The sequence below is a fragment of the Carassius carassius genome, chromosome 29 (assembly GCF_963082965.1).
Source record: "Carassius carassius chromosome 29, fCarCar2.1, whole genome shotgun sequence".
NCBI lineage: Eukaryota > Metazoa > Chordata > Actinopteri > Cypriniformes > Cyprinidae > Carassius > Carassius carassius.
Window position 1 is genome coordinate 3,539,888 of NC_081783.1, and position 23,363 is coordinate 3,563,250.

Here is a 23,363-nt window from a genome sequence, read left to right on the forward strand (position 1 = left end):
ACAAAATGGTAGCGATCGGACAGGTAGGATCTAAACCATCTTAGAGCCTGCCCTTGAATACCTGTATAGTTTTGTAATCGATCTATGAGTATGTCATGATCTATGGTGTCGAACGCAGCACTAAGATCAAGTAAGACTAGAAATGAGATGCAGCCTTGATCTGACGCAAGAAGCAGGTCATTTGTAATTTTAACAAGTGCAGTTTCTGTGCTATGGTGGGGCCTAAAACCTGACTGAAATTCTTCATACAGATCATTTTTATGCAGGAAGGTGCTCAATTGAGCAGACACAACTTTTTCTAAAATTTTAGACATAAATGGAAGATTTGAAATAGGCCTATAATTTGCCAGTATACTAGGATCTAGTTTTGGTTTCTTAATAAGAGGCTTGATAACCGCCAGCTTGAATGGTTTTGGGATGTGACCTAAAGATAACGACGAGTTAATGATATTGAGAAGCGGTTCTTCGGCTACAGGTAACAGCTCTTTTAGTAATTTAGTGGGTACAGGATCTAATAAACATGTTGTTGGTTTAGATACAGTGATAAGTTTATTTAGCTCTTCCTGTCCTATATTTGTAAAGCACTGCAGTTTATCTTTGGGTGCGATGGATGAAACTGAAGTGTTAGACGCTGTAGAATCTACATTTACTATTGTATTTCTAATGTTATCTATTTTATCAGTGAAGAAATTCATAAAGTCATTACTATTTAACGTTGGTGGAATATTTGAATCAGGTGGCGTCTGGTAATTTGTTAATTTAGCCACTGTGCTAAATAAAAACCTTGGATTGTTTTGGTTATTTTCAATGAGTTTGTGGATATGCTCTGCCCTAGCAGTTTTTAGAGCCTGTCTATAGCTGGACATACTGTTTTTCCATGCAATTTTAAAAACTTCCAAGTTAGTTTTTCTCCATTTGCGTTCAAGACTACGAGTTACTTTCTTGAGAGAGTGAGTATTACTGTTATACCATGGCACAGTACGTTTTTCTCTAACCTTTTTCAATTTGATGGGGGCAACAGCTTCTAATGTATTAGAGAAAATAGTGCCCATGTTGTCAGTAATTTCGTCTAATTCATGTGTATTTTTGGGTACAAATAGCAGTTGAGATAGATCAGGCAGGTTATTTGCGAATCTGTCTTTGGTGGCTGGAACAATAGTTCTGCCCAGACGGTAACGCTGAGACATATAGTTAATATCAGTTATACGCAGCATGCACGATACAAGGAAATGGTCTGTAATATCATCACATTGGGGTACAATATCTATAGCAGTAAGATCGATTCCATGCGATATAATTAGATCTAGTGTATGATTAAAACGATGAGTGGGCCCGGTGACATTTTGCTTGACTCCAAAGGAGTTTATTAGGTCAGTAAACGCAAGTCCTAATGTATCATTTGCATTATCAACGTGAATATTAAAATCTCCCATGATTAGCGCCTTATCAACTGTAACTAGAAGGTCTGAGAGGAAATCTGCAAATTCTTTTAGGAATTCTGTATACGGCCCTGGTGGTCTATACACAGTAGCCAGAGCAAGAGATACATTAGATTTCTTTTGCATGTCTGACAGTGTAACATTTAGCAGAAGTATTTCAAAAGAGTTAAACCTGTATCCTGTTTTCTGGGTAACATTGAGAATATCACTATATATTGTTGCAACACCACCGCCACGACCAGTCTGACGGGGCTCATGCTTATAACAGTAGTTTGGTGGAGTGGACTCATTTAGACCAAAATAATCATTTGGTTTTAGCCAGGTTTCAGTCAAGCAGAGTACATCAAAACTATTTTCTGTGATCATTTCATTTACAATAACTGCTTTGGGTGTGAGTGATCTAATATTTATGAGCCCAAACTTTAAAAATTGTTTTTGTTCATTTACTTTACATTTTTCTGGTTTAATTACGATAAGATTTTTTCTAGATCCTACATTATATTTTGACCTCACTATTCGGGGAACAGACACAGTCTTAATAGTTTTTACAGCACAAGTACTTTTATCATTTAAGCGGGTGGAACAAAACTCATCATAATAGTTATTAGAGAATTGTCTTACATAATTTAGTCAATTTTATAATTGTCATATATAATTTAGACAAATTCATAATTATGACTTTTTATGTCAATTTTGGTTTTCGATCTCAGAATTTTAACATTTTATGAGTGTTCCTCTCATAATTATGATATGGTATCATAATTTTGACAGTTTGTCATAGTTATGACTTTATATTTTGGAATTTTTAACTTTTATGTCCTAATGTTGACTATTTCTCTCATTTTTATGAGGTATCTCCTAATTTCAAACATTTGTCATAATTCTGACTTTATATCTTAGAATTTTTTTTGTCATAAATTCAACTATTCTCTCAGAATTATGATATTGTATCTCATAATTTCTACAAATTCATAATTTTGCCATTTTATGTAAATTTTGGTTTTAGATCAGAATTTTATATCTGACTTTTTGTGTCCTAATGTTGACTTTTTTTCTCATAATAATGTTATAATATCCCATAATTTCTACTATTTATTTAAAATATTAATTTAGTCTAATAATCAGTTATTATTTTCTTATGAGGCTGATTGTGAAATGTGCTCCCGTGATCTAACCTTCAGGTTGTGTATATTTTATTCAACATGTCATGTCACTCCGCTACAGTAGGTGGCGCACAGTAACTTACAGATGAGGATGCGGCGTAAATACACGGCGAAGGAGCAGCAAACATGGCGTCCTCATACTATCAGGAGATGCAGGAGGTCTTCAGAAACAACAATAAAAGCAGAGAGTTCCAGGCTCACAATGCTAAAGTGCATTCAGTGGCCTGGAGCTGCGACGGAAAACGACTCGCGTCCGGATCCTTCGACAAAACCGCCAGCGTGTTCGTCCTGGAGAAAGACCGACTGGTGAGCGTTGGTTTGTTCCCCCATCATCGCCAACATGAATTTACCAAAGATTCATATATGTTAATTATCGTCATTATTTATATATATTATTTATATAGTTAGTTCTTACTTTATTTAATACAAACAAAGTCCGCGACAACAACAAAACAAATTATTTTGGCTCTCCAAGCAGCTTTAAATATCTTGGTCATGTTGTTTCGGAAAAATCAATGTTTGGATTGATATTTCCCACTGAAACCCTTTTTTAGCTGGTGAACATCAATCATTTTGGCCACCACTGTTATTAAAACCATAGTAATTGAACTACAATAGTTTACGTAGCATTTAGGTTACATGTGGCCTTTATTAAATGAGATCTTGCTCATTTTTAACCTGTATTTCACGCATCAGGTGAAGGAAAACAACTACCGAGGGCATGGAGACAGTGTGGATCAGCTGTGCTGGCATCCCACCAACCCTGATCTGTTCGTCACCGCGTCAGGAGACAAGACCATCCGCATCTGGGACGTACGGACCACCAAATGCATGGCCACAGTCAGCACCAAAGGTGAAGCGCTGACCCTATCTGTCATACAGTGGCATGCAAAAGTATGGGAACCCTTTGCAGAATCTGTGAAAATGTGAATAATTTTTTAAAAAAATAAGAGAGATTATACTAAATGCATTATTTTTTATTTAGTACTGTGCTGAGTAAGATATTTTACATATAAGATGTTTGCATATAGTCCGCAAGAAAAAAAAATTGCTGAAATTATTAAAATAACCCCATTCAAAAGTTTGTGAATCCTTGGTTCTTAAAGGGATAGTTAACCCAAATAGCAAAATTATGTCATTAATAACTTACCCTCATGTTGTTCCAAACCCCGTAAGACCTCCATTTATCTTTGGAACACAGTTTAAGATATTTTAGATTTAGTCCGAGAGCTCTCAGTCCCTCCATTGAAGCAGTGTGTACGGTCTACTGTCCATGTCCAGAAAGGTAAGAAAAACATCATCAAAGTAGTCCATGTGACATCAGAGGGTCTTTTAGAATTTTTTGAAGCATAGAAAATACATTTTGGTCCCAAAATAGCAAAAACTACGACTTTATTCAGGATTGACTTAAGCTGTTAACTTGTTTAAGGTGGCTGACACTCCCTCTGAGTTCAAACAAACCAATATCCCGGAGTAATTCATTTACTCAAACAGTACACTGACTGAACTGCTGTGAAGAGAGAACTGAAGATGAACAACGAGCCGAGACCGATAAGAAGAACCGAGGAGCTGATGATACTGCGCATGTGTGATTCAGCGTGAAACAGACTGACACACAGAGAGCGCATGAACCGAACTGATTCTTTTGGTGATTGATTCTGAACTGATTCTGTGCTAGTGTTACGAGCGTGGGTAAACCGAAGGCTTGAATCAAGGGCAATCATCTTCAAAGATGCCATTACGCCGAGCGCAAAAGAACCGGTGAACCGTTTTCTTCAACCGGTTTATTGAATCGAACTGTCCGAAAGAACTACTGGTGATCCGAAAATCGATGCAACCGGTTCTTGACTCGTGAACAAGTCAGTCTATTGTTCGCTATCTGTCTCGGCTCGTTGTTCATCTTCAGTTCTCTCTTCACAGCAGTTCAGTCAGTGTACTGTTTGAGTAAATGAATTACTCCGGGATATTGGTTTGTTTGAATTCGGAGGGAGTGTCAGCCACATGGATTTTGAGATACATCTTTTCACACTGAGGACAATTGAGGCACTCAAACACAACTATTAAAAAAGGTTCAAACATTCACTGATGCTCCAGAAGGAAACAAGATGCATTAAGAGCTGAGGGGGGTGAAAACTTTTGGAATTTGAAGATCAAGTTAAATTGTACTTAATTTTTGTTCCGGGAAACATACAAGTATCTTCTGTTGCTTACGAAGGGCAGAACTAAATGGAAAAAAATATTTATTTCAACAAAATAAGAAAAATGTGGTCATCTTCGTGTCCAAAAGTTTTCACCCCCAGCTCTTAATGCATCTCGTTTCCTTCTGGAGAATCAGAGAATGTTTGAACCTTTTTTAAATAGTTGTGTATGAGTGCCTCAATTGTCCTTAGTGTGAAAAAAATTATATCAAAATCATAAAGTCACTGCTGGAAAGGGTTCAAAGATGCTGGAAAACTGAAGAATCTGCAGTACCTTAAAGATTTTTCTGAGGAACAGTTCTCAGTTTAACTGTTCACAACAAACAAGGGACTCATGCACAACCATCACAAAACAGAAAGACAGTCGTGGATCATCAGGTAACAGCACACAGTATTAAGAACCAAGGGTTCACAAACTTTTGAATGGGGTTATTTTAATAATTTCAGCAATTTTTTTTGTCTTGTGGACTATATGTAAACATCTTTTATGTACTATTTATGTACTATCTTTTATGTTTATGTATTATTCACATTTTCACAGATTCTGCAAGAGGTTCCAAACTCATGCCACTGTATCTGTTGATCTTATGAGGTTTATTCCCATGTGGGGTTCTCTCTGACCTGTTTCAGGGGAGAATATCAACATATGTTGGAGTCCTGATGGTCAGACCATTGCTGTCGGCAACAAGGATGACGTCGTGACCTTCATTGATGCCAAAACGCACCGTTCCCGTGCCGAGGAGCAGTTCAAGTTTGAGGTCAACGAGATCTCCTGGAATAATGACAATGACATGTTCTTCCTGACGAACGGAAATGGCTGTATTAATATATTAAGGTATGTTCGGTTGCAGTTTTAAGAGGATGTTGGTGCGCAGAACATTTTAATGATTGTCGTGTTTTTCTTGGTTTCAGTTATCCTGATCTCAAGCTCATTCAGTCCATTAATGCCCATCCGTCCAACTGCATCTGCATTAAATTCGATCCCACAGGGAAGTATTTTGCCACAGGAAGTGCAGATGCGCTGGTCAGTCTGTGGGATGTGGAGGAGCTGGTGTGTGTGCGCTGCTTCTCCAGGTCAGTTCATCAAGACTCATTAACTGGGCTTTTTATCTCATAATTATGACTTAGTATGTAATTTTGACTTTTCATCTCATAGCTTTTACATTTTATGTCTTTATGAAATAAAGATGGCTTTTTGTCATAATTTTGACTACTTATCTCATAATTATGTGATATAAAGTACAAATTATTGTTTTTTCACTTTTTATGTCATAAAAGCTTTTAAAATAGACCTTTGAAAAAAGGTTTGGATTTAAAATGTTTTACTTATTTTGCCATGTGTCATAATTTTTACATAATTTAATAATTTATTTTCATGGTCAGTTGATGCAATGTTGTTGTTATTAGCTAAAACGATTAAAACTGAAGTCAGTCTGAAATTAAATAAAGTTTAGATGGAAACAACATAAATTAAAGATGTTGCCTGGGCGGCTAAAAAAAAAAAGTTACTGTTAGTAAAATTACTAAAACTGAGAATGAAATTAAAGCCAAACATAAAAATAATATAATAATTACATTTCATACAGCTCAAGTAATCAGAAATATAAAAATACAAGCTAATTCAAAATATCAATAATATATTTAAAAATATTACATATTTTCATGTTTAAATTGTAACATTCACTGTAACGGAAATGGGGAATTATTATTATAATTTTTTTTTTATCACTTTCAATTCATCAAAGATGAAAGTTCATTGATTGTAATTTTTTGACAAACAAGCATGTTTGTCTTATTTTCATGACATATAATAGTCTTTTCCCAATATTTCTTGATCCCGTCACAGACTCGACTGGCCTGTGCGGACGCTTAGTTTCAGTCATGATGGGAAAATGCTGGCATCAGCTTCTGAGGATCATTTCATTGACATCGCTGAAGTAGAGACGGGTGAGAAGACACATTTCTCCTGATCATGAGAGCTGAAACATGTGTTCTGACTGATGTCGGTTGTTGTGTGTTGTTGCTGTAGGTGAGAAGCTCTGGGAGATTCAGTGCGAGTCTCCGACCTTCACCGTGGCGTGGCATCCAAAGAGACCGCTGCTGGCGTACGCCTGCGATGATAAAGAGGGCAAATATGACAGCAACCGAGAGGCAGGCACCGTCAAGCTCTTTGGACTTCCCAGTGACTCCTGATCACCAGAGCTTTCATGTGTTCAGACTTACTCTGCTTTATCTGCTTCACTTGATGTTATAGCTTTGTATTAGATTTCTACATATTTTGAAATAAATGCTGTAAGTAGTTCAAAGATATTTTGATGTTCAGCTAAGTTCTTGAATGATCAAGGTATTAATGACAACTATAAATAACTACATCCAACAGCTCCTCTACAGAGCATAAGAATTATGCTCATCTTTTTCCAAAAATTGGCCTGGTGATGTGGATGGACGTCTAATCTGATCGCTGTTATCATATCTGTGTAGATGACTTGCAGAGCATGGTTTTTTTTTTGTTTCCCATACTTCACCACTGCCATTTTGTAAAAAAAAAAATGCATTGGATGTTTCATCTGAATCTTTTGTTGAAATGCATGTCATGTGTCTCCAGTTTTAGAAGTTACCAGCAGAGGGCATCACTAGCTCAGAGGAAAGTTTATAATATTGGCATTTTTGTTTGCTTTTTTTTATGGAAAAACTTTATGTACTGTATTTTTTAAATAAAAAGTGTTTCATAAAGTATGATTTACCTAAAATCCATATGTGTTTTTTTTTTCTTTTTTTGGGGGGGGGGGCGGAAATACAAAGCTCAATATTTTCATGTGAGCAGTGTTATTTTAGTTTTATTTATCAACTATTATAGTATTTATAAATAGAATATATCACGATTTTCACAGTATGCACAGTGCTGCACTCTGCACTCACACACCTGGACAATAACAACACGTATGTTAGGATGTTGTTTGTTGACTTCAGTTCAGCATTTAACACCGTCATTCCCTCCAAGCTGACCACAAAACTTTGAGACCTGGACATTAACACCTCCCTCTGCAACTGGATTATGGACTTTCTGACCAACAGACAGCAGCATGTTAGGTCAGGCCACATCCACTCCACCACCATCACACTTAACACTGGCGTACCACAGGGCTGTGTGCTGAGCCCATTCCTTTACTCCCTTTACACCCACGACTGCAAGCCTGTGCATGGATCCAACTCCATCATTAACCCTCTCAAGTCAGGCGTTGCTGATTTGCAACAGTTAAAAACTAAAAACCTTATTACTCCAGATACATATTTTTAGGGCTGCAACTAACGATTATTTTGATAATCGATTAATTTGTCGATTATTTTTGCGATTAATCGGTTTATGTACTTATATTTTAGTTTTTTCCATTTTCCCCCCAAAGTAAATTATTAATAAAGGGTCTTTATCATTCAGCATAGATTTTTAAGAGATTTTAATAATTTTGCATTGTCATATCCTCATCACAAATATACCTGGAGTTGTTTTATTATGTGTTAGTGATCCCTTGTCAAACTCTTCTACAATCAAAACACTGACCCATACTCTAGCAAATTTCACAAGGAGATTTCAAATAATGTTTTCACCATGGCAGTCCTTAGAGCTCCTAAAGTAGTTTAACATCCCGAACAAAGCTTATTAAGGAATCTTTCAGAACATATTTTCACGAAGAATAAGGATAAAACAGAATAAGATTGCAGTGCGTTGTATTTTATTATTTACTGGGAAACAGCTTTATAGCTTATGCTGTGAGATTGTAAACAATCCTTCGAATAAAGTGCCAATGGCATGAAACCTGAATGGAACTCACAATTTAAAGTAAAATCCATCAGAAGGTTGTCCAGAAAAAACGGACACACAAAAAACCTGCTGTGTGAAAAAGAGCAGTGAATACTTAGGAAAAAAAAGTGCATTTCAAATATCTTTAAACATTTACCTCTCTCATTCAGTCATAATTAGGCTGCACGACTGAATTATGAACTGGTAAACGACAAACTGATCACAGAACATGTTTGTAAAGCTTTAAATGTTAACTGTTAAAAAGCAATGTTATCAGCTTTTACAACTAAACATTTGCAAACAACATTGTACTGGAGAATCTGCACAAATAAAAGGCTTAGGGGCCGTTCACATATCGCGCCTAAAACGACTGTGCGCACCGCTTTCTCCTCCTTTCCAAAGCGCTCGTGCAGAAGCGCCCCTGAGGCGTCTGCCTTTGCTAAGCAACCATGACGTGCTCTCTCCTTGAAGACGCGGAAATTTCAGCAAAGGATAAATGGATTTGCAGCTCTAAAAATCGCTTGCAGTAGCTCTGCTACTAAATTTATTTCAAAATGGGAATCCATATACAGCTATGATCAGCTGTTCCTTCATCTTGGCTGAGCTTTTAACGTTGTTACGGGAAAGGATGAAGCTGATTATTTAGTTCTTGTCACATGACCCGCGGTGCGCTTGCTGCATTCTGAAAAGTTGAAATGTTTTTAACTCTATGCGGTGTGCACGCGCCTGGAAAAACGGGTGCGTCGCGACCGCGTCGCTTCCATTATGAGCGCGCATACTGCGCGCCTGCATTGGAAATAATGAACATGAGCGCGCAAAAGACGCGATATGTGAACGGTCCCTTAAACAGTTCAGTAGTGCAGAGTTTACAGGTTAATCTTCTTTTTTGAAGGCTCAAAATAAAGTACTCCCACATCCTGCTGAATGCTGCAGAGACGACGTTCGGGAAGCACGTGACATAAAACGAGGCCAGCTATTGGCTATTCGCTACTTCTCCTGTTGTACTGGCTGAGTAAATCCTCCGGTGGCTCATTACTGCCACACTTTGGTCACCGCAGATCTGAAATATGCACGAAATAAGCCGCTTACGGCAAATAAATTATTTAGCAACGAATCGATGACTAAATTAGTTGACAACTATTTTAATAATCGATTTTAATCGATTAAATCGATTCGTTGTTTCAGCTCTACATATTTTATGTATCTGGAGTACTAAAAACTTTACTAAAGGTTACTAAAGTTACTAAGTTACTAAAACTTAATTTGAGCCTGAGAGGGTTAAGTTTGCAGACGACACCACAGTGAATGGCCTCATCAGAAACAACGATGAGACTGCCTACAGGGAAGAGGTACAGCACCTGGCCACATGGTACGCTGACAATAACCTGCTCCTTAGCACCAAAGGAGCTCATTGTGGACTTCAGGAAGAAGAAAGGAAGCATGCATGACCCCATTCACATTAACGGGATGGTCATTGAACGTGTCTCTAGCTTCAAGTTTCTGGAAACCACCATCTCAGAGCACCTGTCCTGGACCACAAACACCTCCAGCCTGGTCAAGAATGCTCACCAGCGCCTTTTCTTCCTCAGAACACTGAAGAAGAACCAGCTGTCTTCATCCATCCTGGTGAACTTCTACTGGTGTGCGATTGAGAGCATCCTGACCAGTTGCATCACAGTCTGGTATGGGAACTGCTCAGTGGCTGACCTCAAAGCACTGCAGAAGGTGGTGAAAACGGTCCAACGCATCACAGGGACACCACTCCCTGCTATTGAGGACATCCAGAGGAAACGCTGTCTACGACGAGCTCGCAGCTTTCTCAAGGACTCCTCTCACCCTGACCATGGACTGTTTAACCTCCTGCCCTGCGGGAGGCGCTTCAGGAGCCTCCGGACAAGGACCAGCAGATTCAGGAACAGCTTTTTCCCTACAGCTGTCTCCTTGCTGAACTCTGCCCTCTGACACCCCTCAACATCCCCCACACACAGACTCCTCCCCTTCTTCACCACTACATCTGACTGATTTCTTTATTTACAACAAGCTAAATACAGTAAACTTGTTATTACTTACTTGCACTAATGTCTGTTCTTATCCATTTGGACACTGACATATTTTCTATGCACTTTACTGTCCATTGCAATAGTGTAAATGATTTTCATATGTTCATAGTTCTGCCTATAGTGTACATACACTTTTAATAATAATAATAATTCATTTTATTTAAAGGCGCCTTTCTGAACACCCAAGGACACCTTACAGCAAACAACCAGTGAAATAATAACAATATAAAAATAAAATTATAAAATTTACAGCATAATTACATCCATCACACAAAGAAAGGAAAACTGCAATTCACACATAAGCCTGAGTACAAAGATAAGTTTTTAGACGCGATTTAAAAATTTGAAGACTGTCACAATTCCGTATGTTGGGGGGAAGCGAATTCCACAGCCGAGGCACCACAAAACTAAAAGTTCTCGCTCCCATTGTAGTTAAGCGAATACGTGGCAACACAAGGGAAATAGAGTGAGACGATCTCAAAGAACGAGGAGTATAAATGTTTAAAAGATCAGTGAGATACAGAGGAGCCAAATTATGTAAAGCCTTAAATGTGAGAAGCAGAATTTTAAAATCAATACGGTACTTAACTGGAAGCCACTTGAAGAATTGGAGTGATGTGCTCACGTAAAGAAGCCCTAGACAGAACAGACAGTTTACGATGAAGTTTTGTAGGAAGACCAGAGAGAAGAGCATTACAGTAGTCAATTCGTGAAGTGACCAACGCATGAATTAGAATTGCTGTGCTGCTCTTAGTGAGAGAAGGATGAAGTCGGCTAATATTACGCAAATGAAAATATGTGGCACGTGTAATATTATTTACATGTGCTTCGAAGGAGAGTGTGCTATCCAGGATGACACCCAGACTCCTGACTTGTTGAGAAGGATAAATTTCAATATTGTCAATAACTAAAGAAGGACAATCAGATTTAGCCAAAGTTGATTTAGTACCTACTAATAAAACTTCGGTTTTGTCACTATTTAGTTTGAGGAAATTACCTGAAAGCCAAGCTTTAATTTCAGATAAACATTCATTCAAAACAGGTCGAGGAGAAGAACTAGAAGGTTTAGAAGATAAATACAACTGGGTATCATTAGCATAGCTATGGAAATTAATACCGTATTTCCTAAAAATGAAACCAAGAGGAAGTAAGTAGATCATAAATAAAAGAGGCCCTAAAACAGAACCCTGAGGAACTCCAAAGTTAACTCTATATGACCTTGATTTATAATTTTTTATTTGGACATATTGATTACGAACGGTGAGGTATGATCTAAACCAGGACAAGGGGGTACCTATGACTCCTATAGATACTAGCCTGTCCAAAAGTATCTTGTGTGAAATTGTGTCAAATGCCGCGCTAAGATCAAGTAGGACTAGTATAGTCAGAAGACCAGAATCAGCTGCTATTAATAAGTCATTAGTTATTTTAACCAAGGCCGTCTCAGTACTATGATGAGAACGAAATCCAGATTGGAAACGTTCATATAATGCATTCTTGGACAGGTGTTCATGAATTTGAGCTTTGACACACTTTTCCAATATTTTAGTAATAAATGGCAGGTTAGAAATCGGTCTATAGTTTTCAAAATTTCATGGATCAGCCTCTATTTTTTTAAGAATCGGAGTAATGACAGCGGTTTTCATGAAGGACGGTACATGCCCGGTATCAAGCAAAGAATGAATAATTTTAGTGAATAATGAGGACAGTGACAATACACAGGCTTTAACCAAGCAAGTAGGCATTGGGTCGAGCTGACAAGTGGAGGATTTAGATCTTTGAATATGATCCCGTATCTCTGCTGTAGGTAGGGTGACCACCTGCTAATAAGCCCAAGGGGGGACAAGGGGTACGTTTCTGAGGGACAATGTGGGACACCCCATGGGCAGACTCACTGATAGTGGTTTACCCATTTCTAGCACATACCACCTTACATGGTATATTAATAATGCCCTATTCCCCTAAACATGTGTAATTGCTGATGTATGCTCATGACAGAATTGACAGATGCACTTCCACTTACGATTTACTTTAGCTATTTTATAAATTTTTCATTACAATTTATTCACTTTAAATAAATTATAATATAAAATTATAGGATTAAAATGAATTGTAGTTGCTCAACACCACAGGAAAAGTAAAAAAAAAAAGTCTGACATCACAACTCAAGGGAAGGGAATTCACTCATTCACTAATCCCTATATAGTGTATGGCAGTTGAGTTCACTATATCAGGAAGGCGTGAATAAATAAATAAGTGAACGGATTCGTACAGTGACGTATAACCTACACTGCGCGTGAGACTTGGAGCTGTTGCAAAAACATTGCCATGTGTACTTTTATATTACATCTACCTAATTTTAGAAAATAATACTAATAGCAATAATACTAAAAATTACTTTATATTGCAGTTATACATACCTCCCGCGTCAGCTTTGTGGTTTCATCGATAGTATATAGTAATAATAATAATAATAATAAATATATATATATATATAAATTGTAATGCTTTTATGTTCATAATCATTAATTGCTATTAAAATAACGTACTGAGAACAAAAATAAAAACACATAAACGTTCATAATTATGTATTTATTACTTTTAGTATCTTGACACTTGCTCAAGCAGCGTTTTGAGCTCAGATAAGATGGTTGTTGAGCGTCCACAGGCGACTGTTAATTTTACATCGGATAGGCTACCTGTTATTAACGGAAAAATGTAAATTATCCACCAAATTATCATTTTTGTAAGTTAACAACGATGCCACCTCAGTAAATTAGTCAAATAGTAAACTGAGTTATTGCCTACATAACATATTTTAATATAAATAATGTAGGAAAAACGTTAAAACAGAAATAATAAAGATGTAAACTTCATCTCTCATTCAAACTCGCTCGCTCGAAGTAATGTTCGTTTGGCTGCCTGGGGCTCGAGGATATAGAGCCATCAACTTTTTTTGAGCAAGCATTGATTTTGCGTGACACAGTCTCAATTTGCGGGACGCATGAATTGGGCTTCAAACGCTGTGCGCGCACGCGCTACGCGGGACGGGTGGTCACCCTAGCTGTAGGTGGTAGGGTAAAAGAATTAAAAGTAGAATGTACAGTAATTTGTGGGACTAAGAGAATCAGAGGATTTAGAGCTAAATTACTGATAGCCAACTATACATAATTCATCTGTATAGTATGCTCATAGTACACCTATCTGTATATCATGCTAATAGTATTTCAAATCTGTAAATTATGTTCATAATACTTATCTGTATAGTTATTGTACATATTGTAGACCTTGTATATTCTGTACTTACTGCTTATTGCACTTCTGGTTAGATGCTAACTGCATTTCCTTGCCTTGTACCTTACATGTGCAGGGACAATAAAGTTGAATCTAATCTAATCTAATCTAAAATTGTGCTTTATTGTTTTTTTTTTAATTGTTGAGTGTTGAACCTTCTTCTCCTGTGTTCTACTGTACAGATGTGAATTTACTTTTCCTTCAATAAACCTGAGGTTTATTCATTACACTTTTTGGTGTGAAATGGCTTTTGTATTTTCTATAAATAGAACTTATATTAAAAACAATCAATCCCTGCTCAAAAAGTAACACAAAAGTAATGTAATGCATTACTTTCCATAAATAGTAACTGAGTAATGTAATTAGTTACTTTTTTAGGGAGTAACGCAATATTGTATTGCTTTTTTTTTAAAGTAACTTTTCCCAACACTGGTCAGCAGTGCTCAGAAGTCTGTGAATAAGACTGAAACTGTATGTTAAGCTGCTTCAGAAATAGATTAGATACAATATTGAAGACTTAAGTCCAAGACAAAGTCAACTACTTTTTCTAGAAATCATACTGGATTGTTAGAATCAAAAATGTTCAATGTTGTACTAGTTTAAATTTACTGTATAATTTTGAGTCATCATTTTACAATGGTTGTAAAATCAGAAGATGAGGGTTTTTGCAATTAAATCAACATAGGAATATAAGTATAATCTGAAATGTTATTTGAACGGCCACCAGTGATAAAGATGAAATGAATCTGTCTTAAAAGAGTTTAAATTCACTGAGTTTTATCAGGACTGCTGACATGAGGAGGATAATGTGAGTTTGTGCAGTGTTGAAGATATAGTTTAAATATATTTTTCTCATCTATAGAAAGTAAATTTTTACCGGCCAAGATGCAAAAAGCCTGATGTGCCTTTTTGCTATTATTTCTTTATGCCTTTATTTTTTCATGATTTATGTAATAATTCAATTGTGTTCAAATTGTCCTACATAGGTCATAAACACAGGTTAAACCTCAGCAGAACACACACAAACACAAATGAAGAGGCAGAAGTGAAATGCTTTCTGCTTTTCTCTGTTAAAATGACATGACACATTTTCGTATCTCTCCTAATTTCCATTTCAATAGATAGAGCTTCCAGGTCCCTTCTGAGGCTCTCTCGGTCCCTCAGGTCTTAATGGATTAGTTTCTCCACCAGCCATATTATTGGCTTTCGTTACTCTTCCAATTTGTCTTTCAATTCTTGCTCCAGTAATTTAAGGGGCTTGATGTGAAACAAAGCATTTCTGACATGCAATTTATTAGCAGCCCACAGTAACCTTTGCTGTTCGACAATTCAGCCTCTCAGAACGTTGTTTTTTCAACAGCTTCTGAATGAATAAAATGTGCATGCATGAGCCATATTTTATGGTTGGCCACTTTCCTGCACTATTTGTGTTCAAATATTCAGATCGGACACTTACTGTAATCAGGCTGTTTCTTGTGTGCAGACTTTAACTAGTTAGTTGCCTCAGGAGGCTGGATTTGAAACTGTTTGCTGCAGTTACTTAGGAAGGATATCCGCTCTTAAACCATGTAAAGCCTGACATAACAAGAACAGTTACATTTCCACAGCTGATCACTTTACAGTATATTTTGGAAATGTTTGAGTATAAGAGAGAAACTACTCAGAATATTGCTCAAAGACAGTTTGAGAAGTAGGATACAAGTAAAGTAATGAACACAAAACCTTTCTTCATTAGATCCATATAGTCTCATAGGAGCATGATATATGATATATATATTGATATATATCATTGGGAGCTTTACTGTTACACTGGGAGTTTTTAAGGCAAAGATATAAGATTATATACGAGACGATGCCTTTTTAAGTGCTAGACAGACTATAATCTTGTTAACGCTTTATTTGAATTCACAAAAACATGAACATTTAAACCTTTTTATAAAGCATTTTTATTTGCACTTTCAAAAAATGGTACTTTAGGTCATTTAGGTTCAATAATGTATCAGATTTACAGTGATTTTGACAGATGTTGTATTACATTTCATGCTGTAAGAAAATAATTCTCTATATTCTCCACACCCTTGACCCTGGATCACAACCTCAAACGGCTGAAAGCTCCTCAAACTTTTTTCTTTTTCTTTTAACCTTTCAACTTTATCGTATTTACATATAATACGATAGACATACATTTATGCAATGAAGATGAATTAATGTACATATGGAGAGGCAACTGAAATAAGCAGTTCTTAGAATAGTTCACCCAGAAATGAAAATTAGCAAAACATTCACTCAACCTCAGGCCATTAAAGATGTAGATGAGTTTGTTTCTTCATCAAAACAGATTTGGAGAAATGTAACATTACATCACTTTCTCAACAATAGCTCCTCTGCAGTGAATGGGTGCCGTCAGAATGAGAGTCCAAACAGCTGATAAAAACATCACAATAATCCACACTAGTCCAGTCCATCAATTTACTTGCATGTTTGTAAGAAACAATTCCATAAATAAAGCATTTTAACTTTAAACCATTGCTTTTTGGCAACAGTTCATATCCATAATAATGCGTTCTCAAGTGAAAAAGTAAAACGTTCATCCCGTCCTCTCACATCAAAATCCACTGACATATTTATTTAGCACTGTTTTAATCTGTTATTCCTTGTAAAGGGTGTTTGATTTTTGGATTTTTCTTTGATTTAGACAAGGCAAACTTTCCACTTCAGAAATCAATTTTAGAGATGAAGGACTCATATTTTTGCAAGAAGAGTAGATTTGAAGCAACGATGGATTTATTTCTTACAGACTCACCGATTTTCGCTTCAGAAGACATTAACTGATGGACTGGAGTGGTGTGGATTATTGTGATGTTTTTATCAGCTGTTTGGACTGACGGCACCCATTCACTGCAGAGCATCCATTGCTGAACAATGATGTAATGCTAATCTGTTCTGATGAACAAACCAAAAGCTTTGAGCAAATTCCAGTCGTTTTCAAATACTTTTTCTAAAAAAGCAAAGATGCAACCTTAATATCCATTTTTAAAATGAAAATAAATGGTATTGCTTGATGCTGACAGCATTACACATTCATCGACTAAATGAGTTTGAAACATGAAAGCCTATTCAGATTGGAAGTGTAGTTTTGTAGCTATTAATAACACACTTGAGCATCCAGTATTGTGCCTCAGGATGAACTGTGGCCAAACGACACTTTTTTTTACACACTCAAACGTATGAAAACGTGTCTATAAAAACAGCACCAGCAGATTCATAACATAACAATTTTTTATTTCTTTTTAAAATTCTGACAGAGTAGTTGATTATTCTGATTCAGAGTTCATGAGAAATGATCAGAGATGCAGTAAACAGTAAATAATTCTGCTAAAGTTACATTTCCATATGGTTTGTAATTGCTTTTTAAAGAAATCACATTCTAAAGTTGTTTTATTAACCAAAACCCCAAACAAACAGCAAGAGGATAAAAATCAGTGTTATACTCCATCATATGTACCAGTAATTCACATATGTTTAAGAAACTACTTTAAACTGAAATGAACTATTACAAATTCATTCAGGTCCCTGGCAACAGAAACTTGCTCAGTTTAATAGTTTAGACCTCTGCTTTCATTACTTCATCCTGTACAGCCACAAAATGATGGCATAAACAAATATTCTCAGATTTATAAATGATGTGATGTGGAAACATGCATGTCCAAAGCCCACATTAATGGCATATGTCATGTTTATGTACTGGTAGGTATTTTTAAAACCCAATACACCTAATATATACAATTGTATTTTATTTTTTATGCTGAAACAAAAATACCAGTCATAGCCATCGACAGTCCCCCAGCTGACAGTGTTAAAGAGTGATTTTACAATAAATACATGTATTTAACTGATTGAATGTTTGCAATGATTCATCCAAAATATTTCTCATTTATGAATATTCATTGAAAGGACAGTGCTAAAGTGAATAATAGCCATTTTAATGGTTTCATGCATTCACAGCCAAAGAATGGAAACAAATTGCTCATTTTCCTCCATTCCTGAAATAAATGAACGCATGCAAGTGTTTGGTCCAACCCAACCGAAGTGTGTGGTGGAAATGTGAAACATAGCCCTTAACATAGACACTTTTTAGCTTAGAGAATAATTACTTTTATACGTTGATTAAAAATACTGAAACATCCCAATATGATTAAGCTGAAATCCCATTAAGCTGTGCATTTATCATATTCATCACAAGATTGTCAGCTCTCTTTTGTATTCATTAATTATGTTGGCCATAATTCACCCAAAAATGAAAAATTTCTGAAAATGTATTCACCCTCAGGCCATCCAGGATCTAGATGAGCCTGTTTCCAATGGATCCTCTGCAGTGAATGGGTGCCGTCAGAATGAGAGTCCAAACAGCTGCTAAAAACATCACAATAATCCACACCACTCCTGTCCATCAGTTAACATCTTGAGAAGCGATAAACTGCATGTTTGAAATAAACAAACAACCATCAAGGCATTTTAACATTGCATCTGGCTAAAATATGGGTCCTCTACCCAAAATATTGATATTGATGTCTGAATCAGGAGAGAAATATGCACAGATCAATCACCTTCACAAACATGTTTGTGGATTTTCATGTGAGAGTAAAAATACTAATTGTTTCTCACTAATATGCAGCTTTTTGCTTTACGAGATGTTAATTGATGGACTGTAGTGGTGTGGATTATTATGATGTTTTTATCAGCTGTTTGGACTTTTATTCTGACGGCACCCATTCAATGCAGAGAATCCACTGGTGAGCAATTGTGATGCTACATTTATACAAATCTGTTCCGATGAAGAAACAAACTCATCTACATCTTAAATGGGCTAACGGTTGAGTACAAATGTATATTTTTGGTTAAACTATTCCAATAAGCAGATATGCTCAAGCAAACTCACATGCTCCAGATGTCATCATTAAAATAATTACAGATTCATTAATGGTTAGTTTTCTCCAGTCTGATAACATCTTATAGATCACAGAATCACCAACACAGTCAGCCCTTTTACCACTTTTATTATGTAATCTTCATGTAATAGACAAATTACATAAAATTTAAATTCCAAATATGTCTATGATACATATGAAACGATGGAAGTTTGATATTTAAAATCTAATGACATTTAAGTACAACCAAAAGTGTCCAAATACTTTTTAGGGTGATTTTGTGAGTTTAAATGTCATGAAGTGATTAACCACTGCATTGAGGCAGCACAATTCAAGAATGAATTTATGCCAAGAGGTATATTTGTAGTACACCTAATATAATCTCAAATTATTTGTCTGAGATCAAGCTGCGAATGATAAACGACTAGAAATCAGCCTAGTTGAGTAGTAGCTGTAATGGTTTTGAAATGATCTCTCCGTTCTGTCAACCAAACATCCTGAATGATAGGACTGATAATAAAACACATTTCATTAGACCGATGGGATCTAATCCCTGGATAGAGGATGCAGCTTCTGTTGCAGGGACAGTGATACATAAACAGGTACAACCTGACGCTCGGATTTGGTATTTAATGCAAAGTTTATCTGCATGCATACATGAACATTAGGACTCCTATATACCCCTGATTCCACAGACTGCTTTAGACTGTACACACATAAAACACATCAACCATACACCATGAATAACAGGTACAGACGCACATAAATACACACTTACATTGAGAACATACAGCACATACAGCAGACCGTACTACAATAGCAATCTTTTTAAAGACTCTCTCTCTCTCTCTACGTAAATTATATACACTTTCTGACATGTACTATGAAGAGTTAAATAGATAGACATATTTTTACAGATGCATGACTACAAGATGATTATTTTTTTCACTAATTATTGCAGTCTAACAATATGGCTTTGACTAGTGAAAAACCTTTTAGCACTACAAAAATGAAATAGTCAGTCTCATTTTTTCTTTATAGTTTAATTTAAAAAACGTACTTGCGTACTGCTAAAAATTAAAGTCTACTTGAGAGTAGTACATGCTATTCTAAAGTATATCATACTGTTCTTACTAAGATTTTTTTTTTAAACAAACCTTACAATCTTCAAAGCATTTTGATCACAGAACAACCAGCCTAAAGGGTACAGTCACATTCCTGTAGGCATATCATTTGCTAAAAGATTTTAAAAAGGAACACATTGATTGGAAAACAAACAACTACTGACTTTTTTGCAATGAAAACTTATCTATAGGTTTATATTTCCTCATCATGCAATACAATACCCAATTGGGCATTACTATACAAAATAAGTTTGCGTCTTTAGCCCAGGTTTCATATGTAAACATTTATACATCTTCAAAATATGTGTCCAACATGTTTATCAAATGGCAGTGTTTACTAAATGCTTAACATAAAAACACTAATAACTAAAGTAAAAGAAAAAAGCCTGAAGTAATCATATTTGTCACCCCACATCAGAATTTGCCAGCAGTAAGATTAATATTTTGGGCAGTATCTTTATAAATGATTTATAAATTATATATATATATATATATATATATATATATATATATATATATATATATATATATATATATATATACATACATACACCGGTATATATATATATATTTTTTTTTTTTTAAATAAATGTTGATATATTGTGTTTCACAGCAGGAATGATTGTTGATCAGATGTGTGAATATAATGGTTCTCAAAATATTACTGTTGTCATAAATAAACTGTCAGTGCTGTACTAAGTATAATTGCAGTTTATTCTCTCTTTGGTTTTTTACTGTTTTGATTGAAGCTCACACAAATTAATTAATGTACAGTATTTTCATTGACTACTAATTCTTTTTTAAAACTATGGAAGCCATTTCCATAATTTCCAGGTGATTGCAATGTTTTATCTTTACATAACTATTCAATGTTATGTAAAGTGCATGTACAGTGCTCTCTCCACCCTCAATACCACGACTTAGGTGCCTTTAGCAAGGCATTGAACCAGGGGCGGACTGGGACCTAAAAGTGGCCCTGGACTCTCTGGCCCATAGCAGCCCACCACATCATAACGCATCCGCCCCTGTTTTGATGTCATTTATTAATTAAATATTTAAATATACAGTTTGGGGATTTTAACCAATAGGGAAACTGGTCCTCCGTTGAAAAAAAAAAAAAAAAAACCTGCGGCAGGAGCTGTACATGCTCATCACAACACAAACGTCCTAGAACTCACACTTTGCATTCAGTTAACAGATCCATACGAAGCATGCATGAAATAGAAGTTTATAAACTCAAACGATAGCTTTATGTGCTTTACAGATGAACTTGAAGTCTTTATTCATTCAAGATGTTCAATAATAGATCATCTTTGGCTCGGTAATGCAAGTTCATGATCCGATTCATGAACAGATGATTCTTTTAAATCAATCTTTTAAAATAATCATTTATTTTGTTTAACGAAATAATTGTGGAAACCAGTGTTTCACAAACTAGATAGATCTGAGGTGCAAGGCTCGTAATATCACTAGCCCGACATCCCGGGGCTGTTGTGTTTTCCAGTCTGACGGCTATCGTGAATAGTGATGTAAAACTCCTAACTTGATTCGGGTTGTTCACTGTAGGGGTGAAACGGATTGTAGTTTATCGTTTGCACTTGTCTCTAAATCTTGCCGATTCAAGCGTTTTAAACAATTCGCCACGTTTGGAGCTTGTGCTGAGAGCAGCGTTTCAGACAATGCGCATACACATAATTAATTCATCTTTCGTGTATCGTAACTTCTGAATGAACACATACACACAAAATGATCTCAAAATAATAGTCTCTGCAAGTATTCTCGTAAACACAGTCAGGTATGTTTAAAGTGAACGTATACAGTGGCCTGCTGCTCAGAGAAACTCGCTGTACTGGGTCTCTGTAAATGGGCTCGGTGCATAAGACGGCGCCGGTGAGCTTCAGCAATGCGAGTGTGTGCAGACTTACTTCCGGTCTTGCGACTCTCACATTTACTGTAAGGGAAACTTACATACTTACATGTTTTTAAAATTTAAAAGCGAATAGTGGTGTATCAAAGACACGAGGAAACATCCTCCCTACATTTTTGCGTCCCTCTGTGTGGAAATTCTTCAAGATACAACGTGAAGATTGCTTTATTCTTCTGTTGATTATGTGGATCAGAGTCACTCAAATATGCAATACTTTACATTTTCAGAGAGCTGATTTTGTTCTGACTGTTATCTATAAGATCATAAGGTTTCTGACTGTCAAACGAGAAAGACATCGATTCCTGATAAAGTATGTATGTTTTATTAACTTTATTTGATAACAGTATATAACTGTGTACAATTTAACGTAATGCTATTATGGTAGGTTTGCATTAATTAACAGATCGCTGTTTGCATTAATGTGTGTTTTTATCAATGCTTATCTGTTTTGTAAAATATCTGTAGCATAAATAATTTTGTCTATAAGCAGCGCATGTATTTTGTTACAAATTCTTCAGATAAAAAAAAATATAAAAATTAGTCTTGTATTAGTTGTATTATTTTACAGCCCGTTTTTTATTCATTTAAAAATGTTTGATGCAAAGTTAACTATGTAAAATAATAAAATATGTTGTGAAAATAATGATGAAACAAACTAATGTGCACAATTGAGAAATGTAAAGATCACATCCCACATATCATAAAGTGAATATTTCATTAAACAAAAAAATAATAATCAAACATTTTCGAGAAATAAGTAATTTTTACATTTACATAATTGGTAAGGTAAAAATACATTATGTGTCTGTGTGTACACACCATGAGTTAAGTTTTAATTTCGTGAACATAGGGAACATTAGTGTATTTAATTCATTCAGACATACGCAATTTTCAGATGCACTGGCTCAATTAACATTTATAGTATAGTAATAATAGAGGTGTAGATCTTATTCGCATTTGAAGTGATATTATAAATCCTGTAAACTAGGGCGTAACTTTGGGTCTACCATTGGGGGGGTTAAACTCGCAGCATATTTATTAATTTATTTATTTATTGAATAATTTTCTTGTGTAAAAGGTAACATGCTAATTTGCATAATTTAATTATGCACCCCCCCCCCCCCCCCCCAAAAAAAAAAAACGGGTGACTGTATTGGAGCAAACAGCAACTTAAGTTACAATTGAGTGACATTGGTTCTACACAGTCCCTGGCAGTCTGGCACCCTCTGGCTTTACCTCACAGGACACTGGAAAACCAACATCTATCCAGCCAACTCCAGTCAACAAAACACATCATCAGCTTTTCTGCCATTCCCCACTTCAGAGATAGGAGAGGTTTCCGAGCCCCACCTGTCCCCAATCACCCCAACAAAATGTTAATAAACTAGGCTTTAAGATTAACTGTTAAAATGTATTTTATTAACATCACAT

At 35.9% G+C, this 23,363-nt stretch overlaps 1 protein-coding gene across 1 annotated transcript; it reads left to right on the forward strand.

The window, feature by feature from the left end:
- Positions 1 to 2,687: 2,687 nt before the first annotated feature.
- thoc3 (THO complex 3) lies at positions 2,688 to 7,554 on the forward strand. The gene is given in 7 exon segments (XM_059515475.1): positions 2,688 to 2,724; positions 2,727 to 2,908; positions 3,299 to 3,455; positions 5,431 to 5,635; positions 5,713 to 5,874; positions 6,647 to 6,747; positions 6,830 to 7,554. Coding segments are annotated over 7 exon segments (1,008 nt in total). The 3' UTR covers positions 6,994 to 7,554.
- Positions 7,555 to 23,363: the final 15,809 nt, after the last annotated feature.